We start from the raw sequence: 10,439 nt of genomic DNA on the forward strand, positions 1-10,439 counted from the left end.
ATATCAAGGGCATAAGAGTCTTTTGCCACTTAATGAAGAAGGTATTTTTGAAAATGTCTCTTTAGTGGTGGTAAAAATGAAAAGTGGTACTATGAAAGTGGTAAACATGTAATTTCCCCAAAAATATATTTGTTAAATTCAAAATTTTTATATTTTTTGATTTTTTTTTGGAATTCGAAAAATTATTTTAAATTTTTTTTTTAATTTGAAGTATTTATTTATTTAAATCTTAAACCCCACTCCTCAAATATAAATCCTAAAAATATAAGTGTATATTTAGCTCTTTAAAACAATATATAAATGTGGTGAAATTAAACATGAAAAACAGTATGTGTGATAGTTTAAACAATTTCTCAACATTTTGGAGTCAGCTTTTCTAAGAATTCATGAATTTAGATGAATATATACTGAAAATCATCATGAAATCAGGCTCAAATATCCTTCATTTCATTGAAATTTACTAAAAAATATGAATGACCCAAATCTCTAACCGAAAATATGGATTATATTGTTAGCAAATGAGACAACTAATCCAGAATATTTAATACACAATAAAATTAACATTATTATTTTCTGGATAATACTATATGCTTATGTAGATTCTGTACCATTGATTTGGTATTTTGAATAATTTTAGGTTTTTATTGTTAAAGTAAACAAGCCAAATTTTCTTTAGATACTTAAATTTTCTTAATCCAAATTCTAAAAACTTCAAATGTTATGATATTTTAAAGAGTTACTAGATTCTAAAAATTTAATTTTTATATTTGTAGTTTTATTTTTAATCATATTTTTAATCATATTTGTGTTTTTTTTGTAATCAAAATCTATTTTATAAAATAATAGGAATTTAAAAGAAAATCTTATAAAGAAGCTGACTAATATACAACAATTAGGTACCTGCTGTCAAATTATATTGTGCACCCAGCATGAAAAATATGATTACTTAGCTTTAGTTGTTGTATATATTAGTCGAGCATACATCAGTCATTTATTTATTTTTGTATGCTCAAATAAACTGTTTACTTTACCCAAAAAAACATCGACCATTTTTTTTTTTACAAAACGTCGACTATTATGTGTATGAGAAATGAGTCATTGAAATGTTGGAATTTGTTGTATCAACCGGTTTTTTATTAAATGTCCTTAATAGATTTAAAACTGATAGAAACTTTGGTTTAGCCAAACCACTTAATCTTACAATACTAAAAGCGCTTAACCCTCAAATTCTAAGCTATCCACGTCAGTAAAAAAAATCAACCAATTCGATGTCCTATTTTGCCACGTTACATCCTCTTTATCGACATGGGCCAAATGTTTTGGTCTTCTAAAATTTGGTTGTGGTCCATTTCAGACCCATGTTACATTTTCCGACGAAACCCACGATTTCCTTCTTCAGTCAATAGTCTCTTACAATTCCTCTCTGTAGCCATTGTTCCATTCTCTCCAAATCTCCGTTACTTTGCAGTAACTATCCACTCTAAAATCATTGTTTCTGCTCTTTACACCTTCTTACAAGATGTATCCTCTCACCTCCTGTATGATCTATTTCTCGATTCTTATATATACCGTAATCTACGACTTCTTCAGTCGAAGATCAAGCTATGTCCATGAGATCTGCTAAGTCCTCCGGAATGTCTTATGTCGCTGTGTATTTACCCAACATCGGAATCAGAACTAGGCTTCCGGTTAATCCGTTTCTGGGAGACGATAAGCACAGCTAAAGGTGGTTTGCTTATTGGCTTGGATCTTCTCCTTACAGGCAAGCAGGTATCAGATTCCTTACTTCTTCTTCTATTCATCCAAATCAATCTAGCTCACCACTTCTTGATTTCTTGATTACTTCTTAATCGTCTTCGCAGAAATGGCTATGCACAACTCGAAATCTACCGCATCAATACCATAACAAGATTACTTCAATAACATCTTCCCCTGTTTGCGCGAGCCTTTTTGGTTTTCAAATCCACCGGATTGGTCATCAGACTCTACCTTCTTCTCATTGATGAAAATTTATTGGTTCATATTTTTCTCCCGTTTTTAGTGGTTTGTAAATTTGTCGTTTCATCGCTCCAAACAGATTGAGAATACACTTCCAAACTCAAACGAACATCAATGCTCTCTATTCAGAGATCATGTGGAGAGATCCCAGAGCTTTTTACACAAATTTCTATCATGGCCGCTGGAACTGGAACACTGCTCTTTTCACTGTGATTTGTAGCTTTGCTTCAAGGCGTGTACCCTTTTGCGCAAACAAGTTCTTCAACGCTGGACTTGGTTTCAGTTTGCTCATACTGCTTTGGGCTGTGGATAGACTCGGGAGGTGATTACTTCGTGCATACTTCTTCCATGGGTAAAACAACACTAAACCCTAAATACTAAATACTAAACTCTAAATCCTTGGATAAACCATAAACCCTAATGTTTAGTGTTTTTGATTTAGATTTTAGGATTTATCCAAGGATTTATGGTTTACACAAGAGTTTAGAGTTTATCTAATGGTTTAGGATTTATGGTTTAGTGTTTTGTTGACTATGTTAAAAATATTTAAAAGGTTTTTTTTTTGCAGTTTGTACTATGTTTTATGTATTTTTGCTTTTCTATTTTATTTTGAAAAACATAATATAATTTGGGAATATTTTGTTTACTTTATATTGAATATAAAATATCAAATTCCTAGTGGTTGGTGGAATAATTCTATTTAAAAAAGATTGTCATGTCATTTAACCAGTGTTGCGAAATGCAACCCATTCGACTTCAAGTAACAATGTATATGGGGAATTAGGCCCGTTGGGCCTTTCCAGGTACGAAGTAGTCAAACGAAGAGAGAATCTTTTTCAGATTATTCCCATCGTCTCTTTCTTCACCCTCTCGCCATTGTTTGTAGATCCGCTTTTTCCAGACCCTAAATCGAGCACCGATACGTAAGAGATCAAACAAAGGGTTAATCATGGCAAACCAGAAAGGCGCTCTCGAGGGATTCTACAGACTCATCATGCGCCGTAACTCCGTCTACGTCTCATTCATCATCGCCGGCGCTTTCTTCGGCGAAAGGGTGAGACATCTCGACCTTTTCTTTCCTTTTCTTTCCTTTAGTTTATTTTTATTATTTATGTGCCGGATCTGCTTTGTTGTCTGTTAATAAACTTGGTTGGATAAAAATAAGCGATCTACAATAGATTAAAGTTTACAACTTTATCATGCTTGTATTCATAAAGGGATCAAATTTATATGGAAATGTTACATGTATGTATGTATGTATGTATGTGTGCAGGCTGTGGATTACGGTGTTCATAAGCTCTGGGAAAGCAAGAATATTGGGGTATGTTATGTTTTTTATTCTGTCTTTGTCTTGTGTTCTGGTGTAGTTTCGTGATGCTCCAATCTTGTTTTGCTTAATCGGTTGAGCAAGTATGTGAATCTTACTTGGTTCCTTTGTTAATTAACTTTCGATTATCTGCTTCATCTTAAGCTTGACTGTGATGATGATAATACAGTAATTAGCCCATCTTGATATGGAATGATCAAGTTTCTGCTTACACCTCTTTTGTTTCATTCTACCATCATATTCATCGTCTCCGGTCTCTGTTTCTTTTTAGTTTTACTGGTTACTAGGTGAATGCTTATTTTAGAGTAATAAATCTCTGGTTCACCTTCTTTTTTTTTTTTTGTAAAACAAGGTTATATATCTGCTGCTAGGTAGTTAAATCACATAACTTCGTAATCATGTTTCTGTATAATGTCTATGTACATAATCTTATTTTATTGTTTGTCATGGTGCAGAAACGGTATGAAGACATATCTGTGTTGGGTCAAAGGCCAGTTGAAGAATGAGAGTTCTCCTTTTTAAATCTCTGCTTACTAAAAGAAAGAAATGGAATTTTCCATTGTTGTTTTTTCACTCAGAAGTCTCCATCTTTTGTTCAATAAATCATTGCTATGATTTTCCATATTTTCACCTAAACCGCTATTTGGTTCTGATTAGCTGATTTTTTGCATTGTTGAATATGATAACATTCATCATACTTCGTTTCATTTCCTCAATTGGATTCTAAAAAAGAATGAAGATTATGCTTATATGAGAATAATAACCAGAAGGGTCACGTGCAGAGAGAACTTAAAGGCTTTCCACTAAGCTTTGGGGAAAATGTTAAAGATTAGATTTTGACCATCTTTTTGTTTTTTTTGTTCAACAGATTTTGACCATCTCTGCAACATAAATCACTTAATTTGTGCTCCAATACTTTCTAAAACAAATGCATAGGCAGCACACTCCTGAACAGCATCATCTCCCGAACATTATTTTATTTTCTACTCGGTACACACTTTATAATATGGTTTATGACAATAAAGTAAGTTGGAAATTCAATTGATATAGTTTATACTAGGATTAGACCCACGCCCTGCGCGGGGCGGGGTGAGATAAATATAAAAATGATATATAAAAATGAATTATTAAAATTATGAAACTGTATTTTGCATTTGTATAATATAAAGTGTATTATATAGAACTTAAAAGTATATATTTTATAAAAGGGAAATATAGTGGACTTTATGTAATACACATTAACTCTTAAAATTGTTTGTTTAAATTCGTTTTATCTTTGGTGTATAAAATAAATATATTTTGTTGGGTTTTATTTCATAATTTTCTAAAATAAAAAAGAAAATTAATTTTTCTTTTTAAAAAAAATTCAAGTTGCATGAAAGAGGGTAAGAGCCACAAAAATAACATGTTTCCTAGGTTGATCTTTTAATTTTAAAATTTTCCACAATTTTTATTACGATTGAATAGAAACCCATATAGAATACTTAATTATATTTTGAGCCTTTTAAAAAGATTTTATTTGGGTTTTTGTGACAAAATTATAAGCCCAAATGTTTCTGACCCATAAGTTGTTATTTTGTAATTTAGCTTGGTCTCCATTAGGATGCTTGGAAGATGTGTTGCGAGGTAGAGGTCATATTGATATGGGCATACTGGTGAATGCGATTGTGGAGGCTAGTAGGAGTCATAGGAGGAGGCGTCATAGAGTTTCAATTAAAGAGAATTGGTCACAAGAAGAAGACATATCGTTATGGAAGAATGAAAAAGGAAAATACAAGAAAAGGTTCTTGACAAGTGAGACGTGGAGTTGTATCAGAGAGAAGCACCTATTATGTTCTTGGTCTTCGGTTGTGTGGTTCAAACATGCTACCCCGAAGTACTCCTTTGTGACTTGGATGGCGATGCGGGGTAGACTATCGACGGGAGATTGGAACATTAATGTTGATGCATCATGTGTTCTGTGCCAAGAACCATTGGAGACTGCAGATCATTTGTTTTTCAAGTGCCCTTTACTCAGCGCATATATGGGAAGCCTTAATGAAAGGGGTGATGGAGAGTCAATTCACTATGGAGTGGGAAACGATAACTAGTCTTCTCAAACTGGAGTAAGGTTAAAATCTTTGTATCAAGATACATACTGCAGTCGACAGTTCATGCTATTTGGATGGAAAGGAACCGAAGGAAACACAATGAACTCCCGTCTCCAAGTGTGGTCTTGACTAAGAGACCGGACAAGAACATGAGAAACAGATTCACCACTTTGCAAAGAAGAGGAGATAAGGAGTTGGCTGAAGGAATGACATTTTGGTTTGGCTCTAGATAGACTTGAAATTCTTTGAGTTCATAGATTAAAAAAGGAGGAGAGGTTTATAATCTTTAGCTTTGGTCACACATGATGTAAAACAGTCTTTTTTTCTTTGAATTAAATTTAACATTCAATTCAAAAAAAAAGGTGAAACCTCTATAAATTAATAATGTTTGGACTACACCAAAACTATAATTTTTTATTAATTTAAAGAGATATTATTTTATCGATATACTAATTGAACCAAAAGCTCAATTTAGAACTATAAAATTATATTATTTTATAGAGATTTTTAGTGTATATTAATTTATAGAGCATTAGTTTAAAGAGGTTATACTGTATATAAGAATGCATCATCATAGCAAAATCAAAAGCAAAAGGAATAAAATTGAGAAAGCTGTTTTAAAAAGTCTAGAATCACCATATTTTGTTCACTCTCTATATTGTAAGTATAGCAGAGTCCAATACATAATAAAAATCATTCAAACTTGAACACAAGGTGGCATGTATTAGAAGCCTTCAGCACACCATCCAATTTTTTGCGCGTCCTACATCTCTGTTTCAACTTGTCAAGCTGGCCCGGTTCAATGGGACCTGTAGAGAAAGTCGCATTCTTCAACCCTCTTGCATTCTTTAGAAGATATGTAGCCACTTCTTCTTCCTTTTCTCCTTTCCAATCGTATCTTCTCCACACAAATGTCTCTAGATGTGACAACAAACATTCAGGGACAGACTTTGGCTTATTCCATTCCCAGCCGAGAACATGATAGTCAGGATTAATCCAATATTTCTGTAACCAACGTGAAAAAGAGTAGTAGTCAATGTATATATCATCAGTATTAGACCATCAAAAATAGCTAGCTGAATAATAAAACAATAAAATTTCTTACACCAACGAGCTTCAGAACTTGTAGTTTCGGTGAATGTTCGAGCATCCACGTAAGTAGATCATACCAGCCTGGTTCATGCGTATATATCTGTAGATACACCAGTTGATAGAAGATACATCCAGTAGGAGGATATATAGTCTATCCATGAGACGAAATTAATAACTTATACATATAATGAGATAACCAAAAAAAAAGAATGGAACATAAAAAAGTTACCATCGAAGTTGATACATTCAAGACAAGACGTCTGACTGAAACGAGAGATTCACTGATTACATTAGAAACGCTACCAATATATGCCGCCACCAGGCCCGGTGCATTCAGAGAAAACTGTGGACATCCTAAGTATCCAATCTCTAAGTATTTCAAAGAAGGAGTATCTATCACATATCCAACGAACTCGTCCTCATCATTGTCATCATAAATTTTTAATATCTGCAAAGAAGGGACTTTGATAGTGAAAAATTTCACACTGTATTCACAAGATCGTTCCACAACGAGTTCTTCAAGTCTAGGACAGCCAGATAAAAGGTTACAGATAGAATCATCGTTTGTGTAGAACGCATGAATAAGATGCAGCGTTTTAAGAGACTTCATCGAACCCGGTGCAGGGATATCTACAAGAATCAGACTTCCGAGTTTCAAAGTCACTAGTGTATCACAAGTACACAAGCTACTCGTAAATATGAACTCGTCGACCTCGTATGGATAGATGAGAAATTCGAGTACCAATGTACGCAAATGTAGAGCAAACGCTGTTTTAATCCAATGTACAACATCTACTGCATCAGCTTTATCTGATCCAAAGCTGAGATGAAAACTATCTAGAACCTCAGCTTCATATGAAAGGAGATACTTGTACACAGTCTCTGAAAATGTTTGGTGTTCACTCTGGTAGTCCTCAGAATTAAACTTCAGTTTTGGCACCGACTTCCAACGAGACTGCCATTCTTTAGACAAGACACTCGTTGACACGACAGTTTTTATTGGAACTAAAGAAAGGATTTTCAGAATCAAATTTTCATCCAGCTGACCGATATTCATCTCTTCAGCCATGACACTTCTCTTTGGAAAAAAATTTACTACAAAAAAAAAATCAGAGAGAAAAATATATTGATTTAAGCGTTTCAGTTGGTATCAAAATTCAAAACTCTTTAAACAAAGAAATATACCTTTTTCAATGGCTGTTGCTAGTAAAATCCTTCAGATTAATGCACTGCTATTTGAAGATATTTTTACCCAAAAATTGGCTTGCACAAATCAAATCTAAACAAGTAAAAGACTCCAATTATTAAGATTTCATGTTGTCAATTGCAGATTTTTTTTTCAGTTGGTCGTCTCTGGACATATAACATATTTAAGACGAACCATCGGTATCTAAGCAGAGAAAAAATTGGAAAAATCATTCATGGCTCTGATACCATAAAAAACTTAAAAAGGATGAAAAGATTTGAAGAAAATTATTTAAGATTTCTTTGTATTTATTTAGTTAGATTCGAGTAAATTGTTATATATATATATATATATATATATATAAGTACAAAGAGGATATATGTCAATGCCAACTCAAGATTCATGATCCGAGAGTAAACCATATCTGTTTGCAATCTTCGTTTGATGACGTGTTTTACTCGTACTCGTTATACTAGTTTTGTGTGGATAAGATGTTATACTTTTGGTCAATGTAACCGTTGTAGATTTTAAAGAAAATAATCTAATTTTACATTCTTATTTATATAGTTAGATTCGAGTATATCGATTTATTTACAAAACAATATAGAAAGATGACATGTGTCAATTCCAATTCAAAGTTTATAATTCAAGAGTAAACATAAATATTTTGAAATATGTGTTTGATGAGGTGTTTTTGTCGTACTCGTTGTACTAGTTTTGTATGGATAAAATTGTACTTTTGGTCAATATAACCATTATTAATGTTTATTGGGCTTTTATTTTTTTGGTTAACCCACTTTGCATTTCTGATGATGAATTAGAATTTCTTGATAAAGTGGAGGCTTTTGGTTATAGTGTTATTATAAAATTTCACATTTAAAGTGGGTGGATAATTCACCCCCAGTTTGAAGCATAAAGAGATGAACATGTGAGACTGTGTGGATTGTCCTTTTTAGACCATGAAATGATACGGGGCCAAGAAATATACATAAACCATCATCAATAGATCTCATTGCTTCCTACATCATGTCCAGTTATTATGGACTCCAAATGTTGAGTCTAAATCTGAAGAGAAGTAGAGTTTCATTTTCACCATACTTTTTATACAAAGAAGTACTTTTTCTAGAGAGAAAAGTCTTATATCAAAAGATGATGCATTTTATGACAAACAAAAATTGATGGAAACTTGTATATATCTTTGATGTGATATATTGAAGATTTCCTGCTTAGCTTCAAAAGTAGGTAGGATCCGAGAAGAGGTCATCCTTATTCTTAAGAATTACTTGATTGAGCTTTTGTACTTTTGATCAATGTAGTTGTTGTTGAGTTTGTGTGAGTCATTAACTTGTTCGAGTTTTGTTTTTTTTAGTTCTCCTTTTTATGTTGATTTAAATATTTTTGATTGACTAGAGGCCATTCTTTTTTTTGAATAAATGTTAAATTTTATTCATCCAAAAAACTGTTTTACATATGATGTAACTATGAGTTAGAATGATAAAGAAAGTATAAACTCCTCTTTACATATCATCTTGTTCCAAACCAAATTCTAAGGCCCTCCTCCATCTTTTGATCACCCTGGCGCCTAATGGTAGATAATCTGTTCGTCACAGTCTTATCAATTGTCTTTATCAACAGACTATATGGATGTTGCTGCTCCCCATGCCTTCTCTTATTTCTTTCCCGTTTAAACTAGATCACGTGGTGGTCAAACGTACCGACTTTCCGAAGAACATTTCTGCATGTCCATGTTTAATCTATATGGGAGAAAATACAACCTCTGGTTCTTGCTTTGAATCCGTCCAAACATTCCTACTTGGAGGAATATGAGTCAGGTTCACGGTCTCGAAGTCCTCCTGTAGTCTATGGAACAATTCAATTTTCGATGCGAATGCTGGCCAATCCATCGGGTTCGCAGTCATATCCAATAGATCTAATCAGTTTGTCTGGAACCGGATCGAGGTTATCCTCATGTCTCTCATGCATGGAGTTGCCCATAATAAACTTTCCATCTCTGAGAGGCTTCTGTTGCACACCCGTAATCCGAAAGATTCGAACCCACCCTAAGCCACTACATTGCTATTATCAATCAATGAAGTATCAATTTGGCAGGTACATATCGAAATATCCAAGGGGGCACTGTCTGAACCTCTGAAGTAGGAGGGTCCTCATGATCCTTGTCCTCTTCCTCTTTTTCTTTAGCTTTTCTCCAAGATTCCGCTTAAATGGATGCAAGTTGAAGAGTGTCAATTGGGAAAACATAGACTACATGTATTTTACTTATGGACTCGAACCAACCCGAACATGAAAGGGATCAAACCGAACTGAAAATTATTAAATACCTAGTCGGACTAGTTAGGAACAACTGTCTAGGACTCGAAAGATCCGGACCCGATATGCACTAACCAAACCAGACCCAAAGATCCGAATGTCCAAATCTATCTACTTCTCCAAATTAAAGTTTAAAATAAATTATATTTTTGATTAATTTTGTTATTTGCATTTAGGTTGATTGTTACATTAGATATGTAAACATATTTTATCAATATTATGTATAACTCAATACATATTGTTTTAAGAACAAAACAGAAAAGATCTAAGATGTTCTATTCAAATTAAAATAAATGATTATAAAGATAATAATCTGAACTCTTTTGCATTATATATATATATATATATATACAAGAACTAAATTGTAACATTAATTAATATATTTTTTTGCTAATTAATATGTTTCGAGTCATCTCAT

At 33.1% G+C, this 10,439-nt stretch overlaps 2 protein-coding genes across 2 annotated transcripts; one reads left to right on the forward strand and one right to left on the reverse strand.

Moving 5' to 3' along the window:
• Positions 1–2,785: 2,785 nt before the first annotated feature.
• LOC106351327 (cytochrome b-c1 complex subunit 9, mitochondrial) lies at positions 2,786–4,022 on the forward strand. The gene is made up of 3 exons (XM_013791137.3): positions 2,786–3,052; positions 3,272–3,319; positions 3,781–4,022. Exons 1-3 carry the CDS (start codon positions 2,948–2,950, stop codon positions 3,829–3,831), a joined length of 204 nt encoding a protein of 67 aa, XP_013646591.1. The 5' UTR covers positions 2,786–2,947; the 3' UTR covers positions 3,832–4,022.
• A 200-nt stretch (positions 4,023–4,222) lies between these two features.
• On the reverse strand, positions 4,223–10,281 carry LOC106371448 (F-box/FBD/LRR-repeat protein At3g52680-like). The gene is made up of 4 exons (XM_048778015.1): positions 7,693–10,281; positions 6,737–7,602; positions 6,521–6,658; positions 4,223–6,420 (listed from the first exon to the last, which is right to left on the reverse strand). Exons 2-4 carry the CDS (start codon positions 7,574–7,576, stop codon positions 6,109–6,111), a joined length of 1,290 nt encoding a protein of 429 aa, XP_048633972.1. The 5' UTR covers positions 7,577–7,602; positions 7,693–10,281; the 3' UTR covers positions 4,223–6,108.
• Between the last annotated feature and the right edge of the window lie 158 nt (positions 10,282–10,439).

This window comes from Brassica napus, chromosome A4, assembly GCF_020379485.1.
Source record: "Brassica napus cultivar Da-Ae chromosome A4, Da-Ae, whole genome shotgun sequence".
In the NCBI taxonomy this organism is placed as follows: domain Eukaryota; kingdom Viridiplantae; phylum Streptophyta; class Magnoliopsida; order Brassicales; family Brassicaceae; genus Brassica; species Brassica napus.

Bases quoted from the DNA above. Each gene is read 5' to 3' on its own strand.
- LOC106351327 (XM_013791137.3), top strand. From the start codon at position 2,948: ATGGCAAACCAGAAAGGCGCTCTCGAGGGATTCTACAGACTCATCATG. The intron at 3,053-3,271 runs GTGAGACATCTC...GTATGTGTGCAG, and splicing joins GCGCTTTCTTCGGCGAAAGG to GCTGTGGATTACGGTGTTCA. The intron at 3,320-3,780 runs GTATGTTATGTT...GTCATGGTGCAG, and splicing joins GGGAAAGCAAGAATATTGGG to AAACGGTATGAAGACATATC.
- LOC106371448 (XM_048778015.1), bottom strand. From the start codon at position 7,576: ATGGCTGAAGAGATGAATATCGGTCAGCTGGATGAAAATTTGATTCTG. The intron at 6,659-6,736 runs GTAACTTTTTTA...TCTCATGGATAG, and splicing joins TGAATGTATCAACTTCGATG to ACTATATATCCTCCTACTGG. The intron at 6,421-6,520 runs GTAAGAAATTTT...CGTTGGTTACAG, and splicing joins AAGTTCTGAAGCTCGTTGGT to AAATATTGGATTAATCCTGA.